Here is a 24,342-nt window from a genome sequence, read left to right on the forward strand (position 1 = left end):
GCCAATCAAAGTTGAGTCCCGGACTTCCCACCAAGCGGCTGAAAGCCTCAAAGAATGTCTGTTTCAAATTCTCCTGTTGGTTTTCACGCAATCCTCTAACACGTATGGCAAAGGCAGTCTTGTTATAATTTAATTTGACAAGTTCTTTTTGTGCAGATTCAATTTCCTGTTCTAACGATTGAATTTTTGATATCAAATTAAGGTTAGTTTCTTCCAAAAGTTCCAATTTGTCCTCCGTTTCAGCAATATAATCTGTCATGACTGTCATTACTCCGATCATATCCTGCTTTGCCTGAGCAATTTTGGCATCAAATTGATCAGATAGATCCGAAATCAGTTGATTAATCTCCTGTCTGAAATCATTAAGCGTTTTGAGAAGGAATTCTTGTGTTAGCAATTCTCCCGTGGAGGGTGTAGGAGACAAGGGTAGCGGCTTATTAAGAAGGCGCTTCTGTTTAGGTTTGGGAGCCATTCCAGAATAAAATTAAAAGACAAGCAATCCAGCGAGCCAAAAATCAAAGTCTGTGCTCCCCTCAGATAATCTTTTAGCAATTAGTACGGAGAAGCCTTCAGGAGGGTAGAGTCAGCTAGCTGCGTCAGATCAAACACAAAAGCTACGAGATCGCCATCTTGTGACGCAGTTAAAAAAGAAAGGGAGCCTTTTGCGAAATTGAAGCTGGTATTTTAGATAGTAATAGAGAAAGTTCCTCGGGAATGTTCCCCGCCCGGATTGGCTTTTAAATAGCTTAGCTTTGTCCTGGGGGGGGAGGCAATCTGCCTAGGCTGCAAAAAAAAAGCAGCGCGGAAAACTGGCCGGAGTAAAGGCTCAGCTAATGTTGAACCTCTTCTCCATTCACAGCAAAAAAAAAAGCTATGAATTACAAAGAGATCCTAACGACTGACCTTCTCCCTGCCCCTTTCTGCCAGAAAGGGGAGATATCTATAGATCTTAATTAAGATATACGAACCAGAGTCCTGGCAGGAGCTTTATTGAGCTCCCGACGGCGGCAGCCCCTCCCCTCGAAGCCTCGAGAGAGGTCGAAGCGCACAAGTCTTAAAGCTGTCAAGTTACAAGACCCTTGCACCCCTAACTCTTTAGAAAAAAACCCAGGGGTGTTCAAACGTGACAGCTTTAAGACCTGTGGACTTCAACTCCCAGAATTCCTCCTCTCACTCTTCATCTTGATGATGTGCGGATGGGCAGAGAGAGGGAGCTGGAACCACTTCTAAACGGCACTGTAGATTTGTGGAACCTCTTCTATAGAAGAGGTTAGAACTGGCAGGAACCCTCCCCTGGGCTGCCGCAAGGAAAGAAAGAGCCAAACTATTCTGCAAAGAACCTGAAGAAGCAATAGATGGAAATTTATCAAAGAGAGAGCCAAACTAAAACTAAGAGATTTCCTGACAGAACAATTAATTAGTGGAATGGTTTGCCTTCAGAAATTGTGGGTGTTCCATCACTGGAGGTTTTAAAGAGGCGATTGGAAAGCCGTTTGTCTGAAATTATATAGGGCTTTCTGTTTGAGCAGGGGCTTGGTCTAGATTACCTCCAAGGTCCCTCCCAATTCTACTATTCTGTTATTCTGTAGTCCTCAATCCCAAATCAATCAGTCTGTAGGTTAATTCTGCTACACTCTTACATTCAAATTTGACTTATGTAAAAAAAAAATGTTGTTGATGGTAATGATAAGAAAGAATGAAATACAAAGTCCTCTGTTTATGACCACAACTGAGCAAATAAGTGTTGATAAGTGAGACATTTGTTAAGTTTGCCCCATTTTATGACATTTCTTGCTGCAGTTGTTCAGTGAATCACTGCAGTTGTTAAGTTAGTAACCCAGTCGTTCAGTGAATCTGGCTTCCCTATTGACTTTGCTGGTCAGAAGGTCACAAAAGGTGATCACATGATCAGCAGCCGTCATAAATAGGAGTCAGTTGTCATAGACCTGAATTTTGGTCACCTGACCATGGAGATGCTGCAAAGGTCTAACTGTGAGACATAATCATAAGTCACTTTTTCCAGTGCTGTTGTAACTCTGAACCAGGGGTGGGTTCTGGCTGCTGCTACTGCCAGTTTGCTCAGGGATGAGCTGCGTGCACTAGATGCTTGCTATGCGCGCATGCATAGTACTAAAAAAACACAAGATGGCACCGCGGTTTGGGGGCGTGGCAGGCTGAGTTACTACCTTCTTGGCCGCACTGATCCACACTGGTAGGAACCCACCTCTGCTCTGAACAGTCACCAAATGAACTGTTGTAAGTCGAGGACTACCCATATGCTTTACAGATCTTTAGCCTTTCACTTTCTACAAATAGTCAAACCAGACTTGGCCTCATGATGGTTTGAGTGAAGATAAACCAATGCCATGGCCTGTAAACTTTATTTGCTCTTTAAATGTCACTAGGTAGTCAAACTGAATGGGCTACATGATGGCTGAACAGCTTCTAAAAGAAAAACCATTAGCTGCATTTTAAAGCAGCAACGTTTAGAACTATGAACGCATTTAAAAGGTAAAATGTAAGGAGAAGCAGCAATCATCAGGAGCAGGAACATTAGGGGGTCTAACATAACTTCAATTTGCTATATAATGACATAACGAAGTAGAGCAATTTTTTTTTGCTTCCATAGTAAACTATAATGGGATGTGTAAAAACACCACTGGAACAGGTCCTCCACTCTATTTTATCAAATTGCTGTTATTTTAGAACTCATCAGTGCATGTGCAGAACTCTGCATGTTGCTACAGGACTACCAGAGAAAGTAGAGTAGTAACTCATGCCACCTGTTAAGCCTCTGCTGCACCCATTGATATACAGGAGTTGGGAAAAGGCCTGAAATGGGAAGCAGCCGGCATTCTTTTATTTTTTTTTAAGAGAGCTGAGAGCTTTTGGAACCTGACTTACTACACACTGCTGTGTTTTTGCAGTATTACAGGCCTTGGGCCAAACGGTTCTGGCTGATTTTTAGAAACAAATTGCCTGCAAAGCCTGTTTGCCCGAATCTAAAAGAGTATCCTACCCTAGCATTTGTAGCAGGACAAACACTGTGTATGCTGTTTTCAAAATGCCTTCATCCTTCTGAAATAACTATTTTTTTTTTGTCTCTAGCCTTCACATTTTCAATTCAGGGCCTTAGCTGAGATTACAGTTTGACCTCTGCAGATGAGTTGAAATGAAAATGGGTAAAAGAAAATAGTCTACTTTCATTTGAGAGGCCAAAAGAACAACAATAAAAAGAGTCTGTGTGAGAGATAAAAGCCAGCAACTATCAGGTCTATGTGCAACACTAATTTTGCTCCTGTGTCTTCTTGTTCTGCTGTTTTCCTCTTTTACTTTGGGGAAGGAAAAAAAGCAACTGCCATATAAAAAAATGTTAAAAATACGTCAAAGGTTAACGACAGAACTCCTTGAAAAATGAGGGAGTCTTTAAAGAGGGAGAAACAATTTAATTGTCTGTCACACACAGAGTCAGAGATTTGAAGAAAAGTTTGTGTAACTTTTGTAAACTTTCTCCATGACTTGATGATACCTTTTTTAGATCCTGGCAGGAGTAAACTTGATAAATGAAACAGGCACACTGATTCAGAGGATTTTAAAGATTAATATACAATTAAGACCAGAAGTTTTTAGTTTTTCTTTTGGGATTGATGCAAAACAGTTGGGGGGGGAGTCATGAACTTTTCTACAGGACAACTGCAGCAAGATTATTGTAAGATGGGAAGATTCCGTGCTACTGATAGTGAAGGGATAGTTGGAAAAAGGGTAGAACTTGCCAAGATGGCTAAATCAACTTCTTTACTCATAGAAAAGACATAAATAGACATAAAGACATCAGTATTGAAGATTAGACAAGCTACATTAGAGAAAGAATTGTAACCATATTGTAACCATAGACTGAGGCAAATTTATAATTGTACCTATTACTGCTTTCAAGATGAATTGAAGCTACTTTTTGTATCCTTTTTCTTTCTTTTCTATTTTTCTCTTAGTTTTTCCCTTTCTTGCACTTTTAACTTTTTCTGATTTTTTTTCTTATTTTTTTCTTGGATGTATTAGTTTTCCAACTTTTCTTTAAAAAATCTTTAATAAAAATTACACATACGTACACAGATAAATGCAACAGGAGAGAACCAAGCAAAATTAGGAGGGCACAGTTAATTTGTCTGAAATTCATAATCAGTAAATATGTGGGAATAACTTTAGAGTGATTTGGGGGAAAGGACTTTAATTTAGAGCTGATGCCACTCTGGAAATGAAAGCTTAGCCAGAGGTTGGCATCAGAATATCTACTCTGCTCCCAAGCCCACCCATTTTTTTAAAAAAAGGGGGGAGGGAGAAATCTAGTGAGAGATCTTGGTAAATTCTAATGATACATCTAAGATTTTGTCAACATCTTGTGCTACATTTTGGATCTTTGACAGGAACTGGTGCAGAGAGATCTCTGATGTAAAATGTCCCCCCATTTTCAATTTACCTGTGAAGGATCTCACAAATTGTGGATAGAAGTTCCACTGGTTAGAAGTCATAGTCCTTAGAAGAAGAATTGGAATTATGTCATCAACTTATGATTTAGCTAATGACTATCTCATGGAGTTTTTAAAAGGTGGTTTTCTAAAACCAGCAAAAATTGCAGTGTGGTTGTGCTATGATTTGTGCTAGGATATCTGTAATTGTAAAATATGATTGCATGTTATGAGAATATTCTTACATTGGCTTCAGGCTTTTGTCCTTCCTGATGGATAGAAATGCTTCTGAATACAGTTTGTTACAAACTACATTTGCTATTTAAACTGATTTCTACAGTCCATAATTAGTTTGAAGTCTTGCATTATCAACTGATTACACTAAGAATATGCCACAATCGCCTTTGTTTAGATAAAACAGGATTTGGCAAACTCAAGCTTCAGATTTTCTCACCTTCTGTGTGAACTTATGGCTTATTTTGGCTTATCTGCCTAACAATATACCACAAGTGGGTAATGATGTGGTGTGATTGGGCTGCATTCCAGTGGACAGAGCCAGGATTAACTCTCTCACTATGTGTAAAACATATGGTCTTGTGTACTCGGATCTCACATTCACAGATATGCACATTTTTATACACTTCCATTCTTACACTAAATCTGTTAATATACTATTTATTTTCTCTCCCTTGATTTCTCTTCTCTCTCCCTTCCCCAAGCTTTCAAACCTATACACACAAACTGAGCAGAGATGGTCTTGTAGCAGGGAACACTTTAACTCCCCCCTCTCTCTTACATCCCCCCCCAAGCGATCCAATGCAAAGTAATAGAGCTACTTTGCAGGGGTGTGGGTGTGGGAGAAGTAGCTATTTTGGTTATACTGGAAACATTGGGACAGAAGTTAAAATTAGCAACAGGGGAATAGAAATGGTTCCCTGTGTCTAGATGATCTGGGCAGTGGAAAAAAGAGGTTGAACTCTCAGGGGCCAAAGGTCAAGTAAATGAAGCTATACGTGGCATGCCTTTATAAGGCAAAGTAGCAAATAACCTTACATCAGTCTCAGTTGGAGATAAAAAAATAATTAAAACAAGACAGACTGCTGTCTGTTTTTCAAGAGTTGCAAGAGACCCAAAGCCTATGGGGAATTTGCTACTAAGCTTGGAATGCAACTTAAGCAAATATTTTCTCCAACTCAAAATTATTGTTTTTCACCTGTCGTAGGTATATTTATATAGAGCCAAACATTCTAGAAAAAAAATCCTTTTTTATCAAGCCTGTAAAACATAATTCCAATCAGAATTTCAATGCAGTCAAAATATTAAAAAAAATAGTTACCAGAGCTTTCTACATGCATATTTAAAGCCCCATTTGAATTTAGTAAGGATTATTCCCAGGCAAGTAGATATAAAACCAATGCTTAAAGTAGCAATCTTAACACATTCATAATCTGGTGTAAATCTTATTTGCATTCCTGGAGGTTCATATCAAACCAACATATACAAACACTGAAAATTATGTCAGAAAGATAACTGATGTGTTATTAATATGATATTGCCACCATTGATTAGTGAAAAAAATGAATGGACTTTACATTGTACATTAATCATTTGAAGATTAGGAAATATCTTTTAGTTCCCTTTCTTATGTGCTTGCTTCTACTTACGCTGTCATTTCTGAGTTACTTAATTCACCTATTGTAAAAGAATGCAGTCCTTTTTAGCTACTAAGCAATGTTTTTTTTTAAAAAAAACATTCTTTACCTACACTAATTTCTTTTTGAAATATGAGTATGTTACTGACTAGTATCCATAATGACTGGAATTATGTCATAAAATGCTAAATGCTAAAAAGTCAAACTATAGTTCCCCTTAAGGCAAAACTGTCAACTTTTGATCTTAGACAATGTATCTAGATGGATAATATTGAGAGAAAATTAAGCCACAAATGAGGGTTGAGATAGCAAAAAAACACTGGATTTCTTGCCTTCTACACATACACAGTGGCCCCTGGGGTGGGCTGCTGGGGGTTTGCACGATCCTCTAGCTAGGATTGCACAAATGCCAACCCTGGCTGGTCACACCCACCTTGCTCCTCTTGCCCCTCCCCGCCCCTCTCAGGAGTCTCCACGTGGCCCGTTTGTCATGCCAGGTAAATGTAGGGCCCGTGCAGAAGCTCAGGGAGGGGGAAAAATGGGCCTAACTGAGGTTCTGGAAGTCTGGAAATGGCCCTGTTTCCAGCCTCTGGAGGGCCTCTAGAGCCTGGGGGAATCAGTTTTTGCCCTCCCAGAGGCTCAAGGAAAGCCTCTGGACATTGGGGAGGGCAAAAAGTGCCCCCCCTGTGTGGTGCAGGTGGCCGACTAGGCCATGCCCACCATGGCCATGCCCACCCAGCAACAGGCCAGTGAACCTGGTGCTGCAATTTTTGAAGCCCATCCCGGGCGGTCCACAACCTTTTGGCCACCAGGGATCAGTTCCATTGATTTTTCAATGGACCGGAGGGGGCATGGTTTCATGTGCTGCCTGTATCCCACAGATGGGTCTTTGCTTGTTTATATGGACTGGTTTCTGGCATGTCGCAGACCAGTGCCGGTCCTTGGACTGGGGGTTGGAGACACTTGCACTAAGGGACCCCTGGATATCCTTCTCTAAATGTAGAGGCTTTCAAATGGCTGAAGAAAATGTGCATTGCCTTCAAACACCTTAGAGTAGTATCCGGAACTACAAAGTTTGTATTATTTTGAAACTCTGCCCCCACATCCCATTTGCTAGCTGTGCTTCAATTTCTGATGACAATGATTAAAGGAATGGCCTTTTCCTGTGTCAGCGGTATTGGCTGATGGAAAACAGCTCCTCTTGCCCACAGCAAGTCTGCCATTCTTTGATTGCTTTGTTCTTAGCCATCCTCCTTCTCATGAAGGACCTGTTTAAATATACAGGTAGTCCTTGACTTACAATCAGTTGCTTAGCAACCCCTTGAAGTTATGACTGACTCCCCAAAAAAGGAATTGTATGACTTGGATTTGAATGGTCAGGCTACCTTTGCAGTCATGTGACTGAACTTCAGGCACTCAGCACTGTGGCTGCATTTATGGTCATTTGCAGTATCTTGCTGTCGTGTGACTGTGTTTTACGATGGTGTTAGCTTGCTTAATGACTTCGGCATTTGCTTTGGTGTTTGTTAAGCAAAGCAAGAGAGCCGCGGGTGCGCAGTGGTTAGAATGCAGTATTGCAGGCTAACTCACTGCTCACTGTCAGGACTTCAATCCCGATTGACTCAAGATTAACTTAGCCTTTCATCCTTCCAAGCTCAGTAAAAATGAAGACCCAGATTGTTGGAGGCAATGTGCTGACTCTATAAACTGGTTAGAGAGGGCTGTAAAGCACTGAAATGGTATATAAGTCTAAGAGCTATTGCTATGTTCACTTAATGACTGCCACAAAAAGTCATAAATTCAGGTTGGTCTCATGTCTGTTGTGACATATGACCATAATGACCAAGCTCCATGATGGCCATATGTTGAGGTAGTTCTTGACTTATGACTATAATTGGGACCGGAACCTCCATTGCTAAGTGATGCAGTTGTTAAGTGAGCCATCATATGACTGCATCTGATTTTACAACCTTTTTTGCCACAGTTGTTAAATGAATCACACAGTCGTCATGTGAATTTTTCATCATTAATTTCACTTGTCAGAAGTTGGCTGGGCATGTTGCAAATGGTGATCACATGACCCAAGGACACTGCAACCTTCCTGAATACACGCCAATAACCAAACACATGAATCTCTGAACTTCGTTGTTTTCTTGCAGACATTGCATTGCTAAATTAGGCAACATCATCTGTGCAGTGAATAATCACTAAATGAATGGTTGTAAGTTGAGAACTAGCTGTTGTGGACTTTGGAGAACATAGAATATTCCCTAAAGTGAAAAACCAAGAGAGGAACTGACCCGTTGCTTTCTGGTTTCAATTTCCTGTACTGTCATTTTGTGCTTTGACCAAAACAGGAACTAATCAAAGAGAAAATGTTTCCCCCTCCCCAAGGAAAAAGAGAGAAAGAGCAGTTGTGTGACAAGAATGCCATCACTCTGCTAAACAAATAACTCCCTAAACACTGTCAAACTATTTACTAATCTGCACTACTACTAATCTTCTCATCGTTCATATCATCCATCTCCTCCCACTTATGACTGTATGTCTGTAACTTTGTTGATCATATCTTACAATTTATTTTGTTTCCTAATATGATTATCATTAAGTGTTGTACCTTTTGATTCTTGATGAATGTATCTTTTCTTTTATGTACACTGAGAGCATATGCACCAAAGACAAATTCCTTGTGTGTCCAATCACACTTGGCAATAAAGAATTCTATTCCATTCTAAAATACACACACACCCAGCCCCCAAACGATTCCTGATTGTTTTATGTACTTTCTGACTAAGTATGAGAGAACTGCCCCCTTTTCTTCCTCTTTATCATATGGGAAAGAAAAACTTCCAATAGAGGAGAAAGTCAAATTAACGATCAGCTTTCAAGGACTTCCAGGAGCTTTGCTGGATGCCCTCTCTGTGTTCATAACCAGCAGCCAATCTCTCTCTCTCTCTTTCTGTCTGCTCTTCAGGCTGTTTTGTGAGAATTCTGTGAGTTCTCAGGAACAAAGCATCAGGCTTCAGACACCATTTTCTCCCAGCTGTAAGTTTGGGAGTAACCTTCCTTCTCTATTCATTTCCTTAACAAGGAACAACTGAGACATATTTCAATTGTTCAGATAGCAAGTCTTATCTCATGTCAAAATTAAACTGCACCTCTGTCTTGTAACCCCCCAGTCTCTCTTTCATTTGTAAATCTCCCTAGAAGTTTTCCTAGTACTTCTTCCATCTTTGATTTTATCAAGGAAAGGCCATTAAGGAGGCAGAGATGGGATAATTGTACAGTGATTTTTTTGAACATTGCATCCAAGAAAGCAGCTGACATCCTTTTACCTACAGTTGTTGTCATTTCAAAACAGCTTATCCACCCAGTCTATCCTGCTTCAATGCCAGCCCATAATAGCTCACTGTTCAGAACATGAAAGCTCACCATTTATTTTGTTCCCTTGAAGATAAAGATTTTCAAGGCTTGTACTGACTCGCGGGATCTTCTGAAGCTGGTTATAAGAGAGGTCAAGTTCCAGAATGCTGCTTGTATTGAAAGCATTTGGGGAGAGACCTTCATTTGTCAGGATGTTGTGAGACATTCGTACATATAGCAATTTAGGGGAGACCTTGAAGTAATCATCAGGGACTGCATTTATGTGATTGTGCTCCAAATAGAGTTGTTCTAAGGTGCTTGGAAGCCCACCAGGGACTTTTGTGAGCTGGTTGTAGCTCAAATCTGCAAGGATCAGAGAGTTTAACCACTTGAGATTTGATCCCATTTCTTGGATACGGTTGTGGCTGAGATACAAGGCAGTGAGGTTGTCTAAGCCTTCTAGGGCATTGGATGGGATCTTGGAGATCTGATTATAAGCCAGGTGAAGTTCTCTCAGTGATGGCGGCAAGGGGTGAGGCATTTTGGTCAGGTTGTTATGGTCAAGGTACAGCCTTTCTAGATTCTTGAGCTTGGCAAAGACCCTCTTGCCTAATTTCTCACTGGTTATTTGATTGCCATGCAGTGCTAACCACTCGAGGTTGGTTGCATTGTCAAAAGCTCCCTCTTGGATTGCCACAATTTGGTTATTCTGGAAGTAGGCATATTTCATCCGAGAAGGCACAAATGGAAGATACTTAAGATTGCGAGTATCACAATACAAGGCAGAAGAGAAATGAGGGGGGCATTCACATTCTTGGGGGCACTCCCTAGAAACAGGTGGTTCAGGCACAGGCTCTCCGACATAGGATCCAACTGGCTCAGAAGAATAAAAAGAATATGGGGGACTCTCATCTTCATAATATGGTGAATAGCTGTAGGAAGATCGGCTGCGTAAATATTGCTGTAACCAGAATATGTCCTCGTACTGATCATCATATTGGCTCAAGGATATTCCACAGATGCCAACTAGGATCAAAACAGAAGCCCAATGCATTGTGCCGCAAACTTTGGTTTAACCTATAAAGAATACAGTAAGAAAAAGAGGAAAAAAAACAACCATCAGAAATATTAACTCAGGAAAACAAAGGCATAATAGCAATAGCACTTAGCCTCATATACTGCTTCATAGTATTTTACAACACTTTCTAAGCAGTATACAGAGTTAGCATATTGGCTCCTCATTTTACAACCTCAGAAGGATGGAAGGCTGAGTCAACCTTGAATTGGTCAGGATTGAACTCCTGGCAGTGAGCAGAGTTAGCCTCAAATACTGCATTCTAATCACTGTACCACCACAGCTCCTTGTTAATTAGCAGCTACTAATGTGTATAAAAGGGACTGAGATCACTTATGAGTTAAACATACTTACTTTTCATACTTACTAGTTGAGTCAGGTTTATGGAACCAATAAAACAATAATTAGATTTTTTTTGAAAAGTTTTTTTATTGTTTTAATTAAATAAAAACACAAAAAAAGAATCATCCTTCATTACATCTTGTAGAAAGCGTGTCGATTGGTTACAAATACATTTCATGCGTTTCTTCCACAATCATTACTTATACTTCATTCATATTGAATTGTACATTTTAAATAAAAAATCTTTATGTATTTTACTATCAATGTACCACAATTCTCATTTAACTACAATTATTTAAACATGCTTTTATCTGAAATCATTTGTATTTAAAAACCACCTACTGGCATTCATTCGCAATTTCAATAAACCTCCAATAACATTATACCTTTATAACATATTCTGAAAAAAAATCAATTAATAACATATCTAAGCATTCCCACCCTTTCCTCTCCCAACTCACTATTTAAAGCTTGTATCCAATTTGCTTTTACCATTACAACACATGTATATATCATTAAACATTATCCATTAACATTTCCTTGTTATTGTTGTAATTAGCTAAAAATTATTTACTATTTATATCACATCTCCTCTCATCAGACCCAAAAGAAATTATACCTTTATAGCAAGATCGAAACAAAAATTTATAGATCTTTTCCCCAAGTCCCAATTTATAATTTATATCCAAGTTACTTTTACTAGTTGGTTATCATTTCATTATTGTTATCATAGTTAATTATATGTTAACGAATAAACATTTAATAGCAATCTAAAACAATCTACAAAATAGTAAAATTCCTACTTATTAATCACCAAAAATTAACTAACTTTTTATCATCAATTTTCATTATCAACCTGTATCTTTCCAGTGGCAAAACAGTCTTATCTCTCTTGCCAGTTGTTGTGTCAATTCTCTTTTCAACTCCTTTATAAAGTTTTTAGAATTCTCTCCGCACTTTATTTCTTAAAAGATCTCTCAGATAATTTTGTTGCCCTTGAATTATTAAAATTAGCTTGTCTTTGGTTGTCAGACTTATTTCTGAAAAGGTTTCTCTTCTTAACTCCATCATTATCACCCTTTTTTTCCTCCTGTATCTTGAAATCTGGGATAAAACTCCAAATTGTCAAATTCACTTTTCATCTTCCCTTCTTTCCACTTTCACCCATATTAGCTCCATTAATAAGTTCATCTATTGTCTTGTCTTTATCTTCTATATTTTAATTCTCTTCTTTAATTTTTGTGGTTCCAACCCCATCATCTTTTGCTGTGAGAGACAATAGTCTACCCAACTTCTTCTCAAATCTCCCAAATCCTTCCAATATATTTTGAATTCCAGCCAGGATATTTCAAAATTTTAAGGTTTCCTCATCTGAATATTGATCCATTTTTCCAAAAAAAAGGAGGAGAGAAAAAGAAAAAAAGGAATTTGATAGCCACTGCCACTCTAGCCTTCCAAGCCTCTTGTGTGTGTGTGTGTGTGTGTGTGTGTGTGTGTGTGTGTGTTTGTGTATACAGACAGAAACCCAATATTTTTTACTGTTGCCTTTGTTACATTTGTGTTGTATTTGTGCTGATAAATATGGTCTCTTGGATGGTCTCTTGTGACGAGCCAATAGACAGAGAAAGGAAGCAGTAGGCTTCCTCCCATATTTGGGCATACCAGCGGTTGTGACACTAAATACATACCTATTTCCCTGGCTGTTAACACATCTGCCTAATATGTAATACAGCCCAGGTTCGAATCCCAGTAAGGGTATGTCTAGCTGATGAGAGCTAAATAGCTTGAAATAGATCTATACTAGTCTCCCTTTATTTATTTATCAGCACAAATACAACATATATATATATATAAAACCTTCTTCTTTGAAGAGGACAAAAGAACTTGTGCTTAAGTCAACACACACACACACACATACACACACACACATAAAGTTGACTTAAGCACAAGTTCTTTTGTACTCTTCAAAGAAGAAGGTTCTATCTTTTTCTTTCCTTTTCCTTCCCTTGCCAAAATATTTTCCAAAAGCCCTTGCGAAAACAATTCGTGCCCTTGGCTCTTTATCAGATTTTGTAAGCAAGTTGCAAACCCTTCAGTTACAAAGTCAGTAAGATCCAAGAAGAAAGAACAAAGGATACATTGTTTCAAAAAAAGAACTCCAGACTCTGACTTCCGAGTGGCAGATTCCACTTTTTCATACTTGTCTCAAGCTTATGGAAAACAAAGATCTTTAACTGTCTTTAATGGAATTTAATAACAAATGGTTGGAAGAATTGTATAAGTAAAAAAGAAGATTTTAGTTCAAGCCAAAAAATAAGGTGACAAAGAATAGAGGGGAAAAAATCAATCCATTCACTTTTAGAGGAGAAACAAAAAACATTATGGTCCCTTCAATCCACAAAATATCTTTTTCTTACAAAGAAAAAAAACAAAAACTTTCCAAGGCAGTACAATAAAAATTAAATTTGCCGTTTTATTCTTTTACTTAAAGGACTAATTTATCTTTAAAAAAGTTTCTTTGGGCAAACTTTCTCAGAATAGAAAAAAAAACCTTACCCGATGGACTCACTTTCACTTCCTTCCTTCCGGAACCGTCTCTGACTTCGTCAGCCTAGGGCTGCCTGTTTGCCGCCGGCTTGAAGCACTTCCCTTGGGTCAATCAGGGACTTTGCAATGTCCCTGAGACCAGCAAGGCTTTGTCTTCCTGTTCACCATCTCTACAGAACGCTTTAGGTCCAACTGGACTGGCCAGTGGCAAAAGTGTCAACAGTGGTCTCGACTGTCGAGACCGCACGTTGTGTTGTCGCGACGTTGGCTTCTCCTTCCTCAAAAACAATTATTAGATTTTTAATGTCCGGCATAGAGACTTCAATAAACTGTTCCAGTCAAAACCAACTTTGAGAAGTATCTAATTCCCTTATTTGTAGATGTAGGAGATGACCTCTTGGAATACCATTTTCAATTTGTATGTTAGGACTGTATTTTAAAAAATGATCCTTCCTATAAGACTAGACTAAATCATTTTCTCAGCATCTTGGTTTTACATACATGCACACAGACACACTGGATATAACAGAAACAGAGCATTGTGTTGTAGTCTATCCAATTCTTAGAGAGAAGAATTTTGATCCAAGAACTTTCCTCATATTGCTTATTTTCTTTATTCTCTGTCTTTCCATATACATATCTATGATTTTATCAGTGTAGAATGTAGCAAACCAACAAAACAGCCTGTTAAGATGCTGAACTCACAAGCCTTTGGTAGTAGGGGTGAACTATCCTAAACACAACCACTGAATGAAAATCTACGGATGGAGCAAGTGAACCAAGAGTAAGATAACTAAGCAGGCTTCATCATTCTTTTCTTCACAGCAAAGGAGGTATATCTGAAAGAGCAAGTAGGATTTGCCCTTTTTTCACCATTGTTACATTGCACATCTCTTCATTCACATAATTTCCTGGAGTTCCTTGGAAACTAATCCGTGTACTCCTAATATGTGTACTTCTCAGGAGCAATTACATCCAACACCTTGGCCACCTTTTTCCACCTGGTAACCAGATGCAAGGTGGAACTAAAATGAAAACTAATTTGGATCTCTCAGACACCTGGGATGAACTATCTTAATTGGTGTACTATATCTACAGAAGTCAGGGAGAGCAATGAAGATATGTTTGACCACAAATTGATGTCTGTGTCCTCCATTTACAGATCACATGTCATTATTATAAGAATAAATTCCAAATGTATGGTCCTATTTGGGATATTGCAATTTAGGATGCTGTAAACAATGAGGATTGAGCTTCTGTTTCATATTGGTAGGAATGCCAATAAAAGAGGGGTGCATAATATGAGGTTCTTGGGATTTAGAGTACAGGTCAATACTTCTTTCAAGCATTGTAACTTTTAGTGTAACGAAAAAGAAACTTTGTTAAGCAGACAAGTTGTAATGATATGAATTGTGTTTAAAATAGTGTTTAAAAGCAGTAGTCTTCACCCTGAAAAAATGTTGTATGTATGCAACATCTTTTACCTTAAATGTCTTCAAGAGTGTCTAGGACTGTTCTCCTCCTACCCTTCGCCCGAGCCTATTTTGCCCCTAGGGTTTCTCCCTCAGTCATCCACCTCTACTACTCGCTTCCGCTGTTAGGGACCTGGCTGTTCATCCTGGATAATGGGACTCATTCTCTTCCATCCCTGGCCTTTCCTCACAGCCCTTTGGAAGAGATACTCTTCACCCCGGTCTTTTGGGCTCAAGAGACAGCTAGCCACAGAGGTGGGTTCCTACCAGTTCGCACCAGTTCGGCAGAACCGGTTCGTCAAATCTACCGAACCGGTTAGAAGAGGTTCCACCAGAAAGCAGGCCACACCTACAGAAGAGGTTCCAAAAATTTTTGAAACCCATCACTCACACACACAGACAGACAGACAGACAGACTCACACAGAGAAAGAGAAAGAGAAAGAGAAAGAGAAAGAGAAAGGAAGGAAGGAAGGAAGGAAGGAAGGAAAGAAAGAAAGAAAGAAAGAAAAAGTGTGAGAGAGATGAAAGAAAAAAAGGAAAAAGGGACAGAGAGACAAAAGGAAGGAGAGAGAGAGAGAGAGAGAGAGAGAGAGAGAGAGAGAGAGAGAGAGAACACATGGCCAGCAAGCCACTCCCACCAGGTCACATGGCCGGCAAGCCACTCCCACAAAGGAGGCCACACCCACAGAGTAGGTTCGAAATTTTTTTGAAACCCACCACTGGCTAGCCACCAGCCAATCGGAGCAAGGGAAGGGAGAAAGAGAGAGGGAGGAAGAAAGTATTTTGTGTGCGTCCGAGCTAGAAAATCTAATAAATCCTTTGCATTCCCTACATCCCAAAATGTTGAGAATAGCTAATAAATCCTTTGCTTTACCACCACCCCAAAATATTGGGAAATAGCTAATTTGCTTTCCCCCACCCCAAAATGTTGGGGAATAGCTAATAAATCCTTTGCACTCCCCCACCCCAAAATGTTGGGGAAGATTTCTTTGTGCTGAGAGGGCCTTTTCCCTCTCTTTTATCTATGCACAGGCTTAAATGTGTATTATTAAGAGTTCACAATTGTTCTGTGGTAAGATTCCCCAACACGTTTCAACCATAGGTATACTCCACCTTTTGAAAACATATCCAGGCTCCCTTAAATTGGTATTCTATTACATTGAGATAGTGATTGTGTTAAAGTATCAAATTTAAATATTAATATCCTGGTTATGTCCCCATGGAATTGATGGAATTTTCCTTATATTAGTTCTACTTACCTTTTCCATCTTTGGGGAGCAAGTGAATTTGCCAGTTTGTATGCGGAAAGGGTACCACCAGGGCATCTCACAGATAGCAAAACAGAAGTTTTGAAAAGCTAGAAGGGTAGGAGGAGAACAGCCCCATTCTGTACCAGTTATATCAATGTTCTTCAAGGGAATGCCACTCATTTGAACTTTAAGAATTAAGAATTGCAGCTCATGTCACTCCTGCTGATTGGACTTATGTGAGATGACAATCCACACATATGTAGAACATCACCTTGGAAAACCTGATTAATAAATCTTTGCTATGCTGATTGAATTTAAATGAACCAGTTAGCATCTAATGGACCAGTATATATCAACAAAAATACTTCTTAAAATAGTAAGGATATTTGAAAAGATACCGTAATTGTTTTAAGAATAATGTGCAAGTGAGAGAAAATAGCATTAAAGGAATGAAGTGAGGAAACATAGCTTTCCATCCTCTTCCTAATTGTGGTCACTAGAACTAATATATATTTATTGAACTAATATATATACACATACATACATACATACACACACACACACACACACATATGTGTGTTTGTGTGTGTGTGTGTGTGTGTGTGTGTGTGTGTTGTATTTATGCTGATAAATAAATAAAGGGAGACTAGTATAGATCTATTTCAAGCTATTTAGCTCTCATCAGCTAGCCATACCCTTACAGGGATTAGAACCTGTGCTGTATTGCATCTTAGGCAGATGTGTTAACCATTAAGCCACAGAGTTCTTCTCCTTATCAGCTCTATATATATCAGCTCTTTTGTGCTAATAACTAGAGAAACTACTCTTTCCTTGGCTTGAGGAACTTCCTGACATCTAGAGTAAAAAGTCATGTAAGGCAATTACTTATACCTGAAAGCTTGTAAAACCGTCATCTGAGTTGACTAAAGTTAGGAGTTCTGTGTTAACCCTCAGCCTCCTTTATCATTGGTGTACTGTCTGGGGGTTCATGGAAATTATTATCCCATCATACCAGAAATTCTACGAGCTCCACATTATATTGTTGGATTATTTCCCAATTATATTTTATTCCAAAGTGAACTTCCACATTTGAATAAGAAACTATGTCTTCATCTAATCACTATTGTGCAAAACAGTGTACAAAAATAAGAATTATTAACTGATATCAAACTTCGTTTCCTGAGATATAACAGCAAAGATGACAAGATTACATTTGACTAGGATGGTTATCTATTTTACATGACACAATGTAATTTTTTCCCCTTTAGATTCAGGTTGACAGTATCATTATAAAAGTTGGCACCTTATTTCCATCCTATCAATATTCTTGCTCAAAAAGAGAAAAAAGTTAACAGCTAGATGATTTACCTTAATGATCAGTAGCAATGCATTCCTTATTATTTAATATGTATATATATATACATTCCAATCTCTATTTATTGTATGTATGTATGTATGTATGTATGTATCTATCTATCTATCTATCTATCTATCTATCTATCTATCTATCTATCTATCTATCTATCTATCTATCTATCTATCTATCTCTGTGTTGCATTTGTGCTGATAAATAAACAAAGGGAGACTAGTATAGATCTATTTCAAGCTATTTAGCTCTCATCAGCTAGCCATACCCTTACTGGGAATTGAACCTGGGCTATATTACATATCAGGCCATTGTATTAGCCACTAAGCCGCAGGCTCTCCTCCTTTATCAGCTAAGCCAGGGAAATAGGTATGTATGTATATGCTCCTTCCCATATTTGGGCATACCAGGGGTTGTCACACACACACACAAACACTCACAAATCCCAATCTCTATTTACTCTGTGTGTGTGTGTGTGTGTGTATTCCATCTTTTCAACTGTAGTTTCAGAGAAATCTATAAGATGAATAAAAGAATGAAAATATGAACACTGAAATTGAATTATACAAAAGATAATTCAGAAAACAATAAATTCCCTAGAAAACATAGCAAGATTGAAATTATATGTGAAATTCTCAAGAAAACAGAAACAATTCTGCTATCATCAGAGGAAAACAATGTAGATGCCAGTTCCAGGGAAACCCATTCTACCACTGGGCACCATGACAAAGAAACTTGTTGGCAGAACATTTCATCTCAAAAATTGGAAAAAGGGTTTAAAGAGAATTTTGAGGCAGAGAATGAAGAAGACACTGTGGTTGTTCCATAAGCTGAATTGAGGTCACTTTTGACAGATCTTCTACTGTATATCCTCAAATATAGGGAGTTTTGCATTGCAAAAAGTGCTGTGCTATTTGCTTCCACTATTTTCAACATGTGGAAAACAAATCCAACTATTACAAGTATCATAAATTTCCAATGATCTCTTCTTGCAAAGGAAGTCTGACCCTGTTACACAGTGTCCTTGGAACTTCTCAGTGTTTGGGAAACAGAGAACAAATACCAATATGTTATTGTGATAGGGCGGGAGCTGCTTCAGTGGATAGACATATTTAGCAGAGTGCTCAGGCATTGTCTAGAGTAGATGTAGGCAATGAATTAAACACCATCCCTTATTATAATACTTTTATTTGGCTGGACAGGCATCAGATTTATGGAATGTCATTGATCTTTGGGCAAGAGAGTTTATGGTAAAGCTTTCTGCCGTCTTGCCCATATAAAAAGAGAAAAAGAGAGCAAATCATATGCATATCGAGCACATGTATAAATTTGCACACACATATATAATATGCAACATATAACATACAACTTATATTTTATACAATGTATGTAAATGTATACACAATCATATATACATATACACAGTAGATACATATATACTTATATTGTGTGTGTGTGTGTGTGTGTGTGTGTGTGTGTATGTGTGCATGCGCTCATCCAATGTGTGTGTACTATCTAGCTGCTGGGTAGCATAGTAGTTAGATACTGTTCCTTGAGATGAATCCCAATTGGATTCCAGTAGGGGGTCTTTGGGTAAAGAACCCTCTGACACTATACCTGCCTACTTTGGATATGAGAGTGACATGAATTAAGAGTTATCCCAATTTAGATATAATCTGATTAACAACATCTGTATCAGATGTTGGAAACCATGACAAATGAAGACAATCTCATGAAAAATGAGCTATGGAACAAACCATATATAGACAAAACAAGAGATCCTGTAATTTTTGGAATGCTAGTAGACTTAATGAGAAGGGAGATATGAAATGTATGAGGGAATGATGGATAGATAAAAGACATATACCCACAGTGAGAAATAGCTAGTTACCCAATGTATCAACATAGTATCAACACAATTTGAAGTAGACCAACCACACATCACCCTGAACTGAAGGAGGCCAGGAAGAACAATTGGATATGCAGCCAATACCTGACATTGGAACATTACAGCCACCCCACCCACCACAAAGCACAGCAGTTGATATGAAGCATAAGATCATGAATAAACTAGCTACAGTCAACCCTCAAGACTAATTATCAAGACTCTGTGGAGAAGTACCTTCAAATAGTATGCTAGAAGATGCCAATAGAATGACAATCCCTACTATCACCATAACTTAAACCAATGAATTGGTATATAGTACAGCCATGTAATCCTGGAGAACAGCACTACAACTCTCCATCCCCTTGGAAAATAAAGTTGGTAGCTAAAATCAAGGCAACTTAAAAAGAAATTAGACATCTGTGAAACTACAGAAGGGTGTAGAAATTAAGGATAAGGCTCAGCTACTGAAAAAAAATATAAGGGCCTGATTCCTTCAGAAGCCCTAAAAGCTAAACAAAAGCTCACAACACAGCCACATGCTAAAGAGATAGCCCAGGGAAACACAGACCAAGATGATAAATGCTCTGTTCTCCAAAGAACCATCCAAAATGCACTCCCAACTATAGTGCAATAACATAGTAACAGTAGAGCCACGAACAGCAGAAACTGAACAGTACTGCAAGTACATATGTATAATAAAATGTGTGATTTGATTTTTCTAAAGACATCCCTAAGATTCTGTTTTCACTTTGCTATTATGGAGCACTGATTGTAGATTAATGAGGAAAAAAATGAATTTCAGCAACTGTAGAATCAGGCTACAGCATAATAAAATTGACAAAAGTGAATACTTTCTGAATGCACAATATCTATAATTTAATACATTAACTGGGACATGAGGGCATTGGCCCTGCAATTTATGTAAAAAAAATGTTCCTGTGACAAAGTAGAGACAAAGCATGTGTAATGTGAATGACCATCTCAGCCAACAGGTTTCCTTTCATGCACAATACAGTAATCTCAGGAAGAACGATTTTCTTCTTATGTATGAAAAAGCTATAGAATATTCCTAACTCTGAGTAATGCTGCAGTTAACCATAAAGCCTTCCAGAATGGATTCCATATTTTTCTAATGTTCTTATGTTGACATATAATTCTGTGGCTTGCCAGGAGTAGACATTTATGGCTTTTTAATTTTTTTCTTTTGAATCCTGCACAGTAGACAAAGTATATATTGCAATTTCCCTTGAGCTTCCCAATCCTCTTCTATTAACCACTCATGTTAGGCTAGAAAAGCTTTTCTAGATAGAAATCTTGGATGAGAATCCTCCCAAGAGGAATAATTAATATATTCCAAAACAAACATTTTTGAGCACAGGTGGCAAAAAATCAGTTCAAAGACAACAGAATATGAATGAGGGAGCATATTGTAAAAGAAGTCAGCAAAGATTTTCTTCACTGCCAACACTTCGTTGTGTGGCATCCAGTTTTAAATTTTCTCATGTAATGCAGGAGAATTTAACATAAATCACTCCAAATGAACATTGGAGCCTATAGGCGCTGGCTGTGCTAATTTGCAAGGTGCTCTAGAGATCAAATTATTCTTCTCAGTGGTGACCTGGATGCCACAGAACATGGAGGTTCAAAGGAAGATGTCCAATGTACTGTCTAATCTACTTTTATGAAGTGATTTCCAGCATTTGAGGCCTAAGAATATAGACAAAAAGATAGATAGATAGATAGATAGATAGATAGATAGATAGATAGATAGATAGATAGATAGATAGATAGATAGATAGATAGATAGACAGACAGACAGACAGACAGACAGACAGACAGACAGACAGACAGACAGACAGAGTGTGTATGTCTTTTCAATCTCTGCCCCTCATGGCTGATTGGTTTTAGTTAAAGGAGGTTGATTAGATGAGACCAGAATGTGGAATATATAATTCTGTGGAAGGAGCAATTAATGATGTGTTACAGGAGGCAGTATTGCATCTGCTGCTCAAGAAATTTTGGACCTTTCATTTGGACCTTTAATCATTTGGGAAGCATGTATCTGGGTGATCAAAGAATGCCTGCTGTGCATAGAGAGGAGGAAATAGATTTGTGATGCTTTGTATATAGCACTGCCAGCCACCAGGACCAAAGGCAAGGGATTGTTGATGTGGCATCTAAACTATTTAAAGGCAACAGAGTGCCTGTCCCTCCACTATATAATCCAACAGATGTGTAGAAAGAATGGGCATACCACACTTGATATTTAAAAAAATAAGAGTAGGAAGTGGTATTTAGAAGAATACGTACAACTTCTTTTTACAAGACCCACAAATTGGAAGCAGAAAGTTGTGCTGCTATCTCTAAAATGCTAGAGGCTCTAGCCAAATAAGTATCACAAAAAATATGCAGCTGTAGTCCATTTAGTTATTGTATTTATTGTCAGTATTTGTACACTGCCCATCAAAGAGTTCACAACTATACGCTCACAATTACAATAGATGCCTAGCCTTGAAGCAAAGGAATAATATTCTTTGAGCTGTGGTGGCGAGTGGTTAAAATGCAGTACTGCAGGCTACTTCTGCTGGCTGCTGGCTGTCAGCAGTTTGGCAGTTTGAGTCTCATCGGCTCAAGGTTGACTTGGCCTTCCATCCTTCTGAGGTTGGTAAAATGAGGACCCAGATTGTTAGAGGCAATATGCTGTAAACTCTGCAGCAGACTTTGTAAACTGCTTAGAGAAGACTGTAAAGCACTATAAAGCAGTATATAAGTACTATTGCTTGGGAGAAAAATATAATTTCACAAAAATGCTACTCAGATGTATTATGTCTGCTTTTTATTTGGCTTAGTAACTATTAAGCATCTGTTTTTCACTGATTCCTACTAATACTGAATAGATTTTGCTTGCACATACAACTATATCTGAGGAATTACATAGGCTGTTTAGACTATATGCTGTAGAGAAATTTGATGTGCAAACAGCTTTTCAGTAAATGCAACTTCTCATACCATTCCAGTGTCACTTTGCCCAAAAAAACAAGACATTCCTCTCCTTGCTTGGAAAATGGACTTGTGCCACTTACTGTCCACATTGAAAAAATACTGTCCACATTGAAAGTATAAAGGTTGCTGTGTTAGTCATAAGGAAAAATACTCAAATCCCTTTTATGGAACCTTTTTTAATGCCAATTCAAATATTAAAATTATATGCAAGCTTCCGAATCCTCACACCACTTGGTCAAGCTACATGGTAATCATATCAGGCGACCAGTGAATTGATGTTCCAGCCATTTCATCATGAGACAGGAGGTGGAAATAATCAACTAGCATTGGCTTTAGGCTACACCTAAATGTATAGTTGCTCTGATTTGACTGCATTAGCTGTACCTAAAATTATCTTTTGTGCATCCTGAATTCTTGTTGAATCTCTTCAGAGTGAGTGTGTAGTGTAGTAAGAACTACTACTTAGAGATTAGTACCTAGCAATCAGTAGGCAGTTATTCTTAGGAATCATCTCCTTTCTTTCAGTGACCTAAACTATTTTTCTTTCACAATAGGGACCCTGTTGCTGAATTCAATATTCCTTGAGTCATATTGCCTTAAACATTTCAGTTAAAACGTGCAGGTCCCTGCAAAAGCTTTATCATTAATTTTTTTCCCCCTCTCACCTCCAGGTGTTTTTTTATTACCTGGCCTGATGAAGAGCATTAAAGTACTTGAAAATTTGCATACTGTTTTGTGACATTTCGCTCGGCTTCAAAAATAATAATAATTCTGCACATCCTCAAAACAATATTAAGAAAGGGTTCTTCTTTATTTTATGACTCCTGACAGGATTCTCTTGCACAGAAGTTCTCCTTCCAATCCTACATTTGTGGAAGTTGCATTGCCTTCTGCTTATGGGTATCCTTCTACAATTCAGTTATATTAGCTATCGGATTTATATCATACATTTTAATTAATAGATCTGAACTGAAATTGCTTGAGATAGTTTGATAAACTGCATCAATAATCTGAGGCAGATTGTTACAGTAACAATGCAGCCAAAGTGACTTGAGCATCCAGTGGAAGGAGACTGGATAGGGGAGAGGGGGGGTTGACAATATTGGCAGCTTATTTCATGTCATTACTTATTCCCAAGAATTTTGCAAATTATGTCTCCCCCCACAAACCTCACCATTATTAGCAAAAGTGAAAATGTCTCTCTTAACCTAAAACATTTGCATCCCTTCAATATGCAATTCATATTTTATTTCTGTGCTGACCACCTAGATTAATATTTTACCAGTCCATGACAAGAAACCAGAACTATTCTTCTGGTGCAGCATACCAAGAATTGCTTATTAATTTACAAAATACGTGGTTCAAAAATCAACTCACCTATACCCAGAGAACTCCTTTTTCCAGAGCTTCAGTATTTGACGGTGTGATCCTCCTGGGTACTAAAAACCATGTGTGTGCAAGTTGCAATTTGCCAAGCTTGGTGCCCGCCCAGACTCCTGATCAAATATTGGAGTGGCCTCTAAGCAGCAGGCAGTTTGCAGACAGAGTGAAGAGACCTTAAAGCGTTTGGTGTTATTAATAATCCAAGAATTTTTTTTCTCCCTCTCTTTGCAAAAGATTTGGCAATTTTTTTCATCCTCTTTCTGTTTAATAGGTTAGTGGAACCTTGCTTTTAAAGAGGTTTTTTTTCAAAAGCTGCCTGAATTTCCTATCAAGAAGAAACAATGAAGCTCGAAGTAATTGGGGGGTGGGTGGGAATCAGGCTGAAATGTGCTGCTTCAAACTTGTATTTTCTCCTAGTTATTGAAGTGGAAACAAAGATATGAAATTGCAGTCCTCCCTTTAAGTGCCAGGATTCTTCAGTGTCCATAGGGCGGTTTGACCAACCAAATGTAACTTAGAATGTCATGCTGGCCATGA

General features: G+C 38.3%; 1 protein-coding gene across 1 annotated transcript in view; it reads right to left on the bottom strand.

Annotated features, from left to right (window-relative positions):
• Positions 1 to 23,932, bottom strand: part of FMOD (fibromodulin) — a 31,736-nt gene extending 7,804 nt beyond the window's left edge. Inside the window, exons 1-2 of the mRNA XM_014058173.2 lie at positions 23,800 to 23,932; positions 9,548 to 10,555 (exon numbers count right to left, since the gene is read on the bottom strand). Of these exons, the coding sequence (XP_013913648.2) occupies positions 9,548 to 10,532 (985 nt within the window). The 5' untranslated portion in view covers positions 10,533 to 10,555; positions 23,800 to 23,932. The remainder of the gene's footprint in view (positions 1 to 9,547; positions 10,556 to 23,799) is intronic.
• Positions 23,933 to 24,342: the final 410 nt, after the last annotated feature.

This window comes from Thamnophis sirtalis, unplaced genomic scaffold (assembly GCF_051295495.1).
Source record: "Thamnophis sirtalis isolate CommonGarterSnake01/CBP01778 unplaced genomic scaffold, rThaSir2_p1.2 scaffold_7, whole genome shotgun sequence".
In the NCBI taxonomy this organism is placed as follows: Eukaryota; Metazoa; Chordata; class Lepidosauria; order Squamata; family Natricidae; genus Thamnophis; species Thamnophis sirtalis.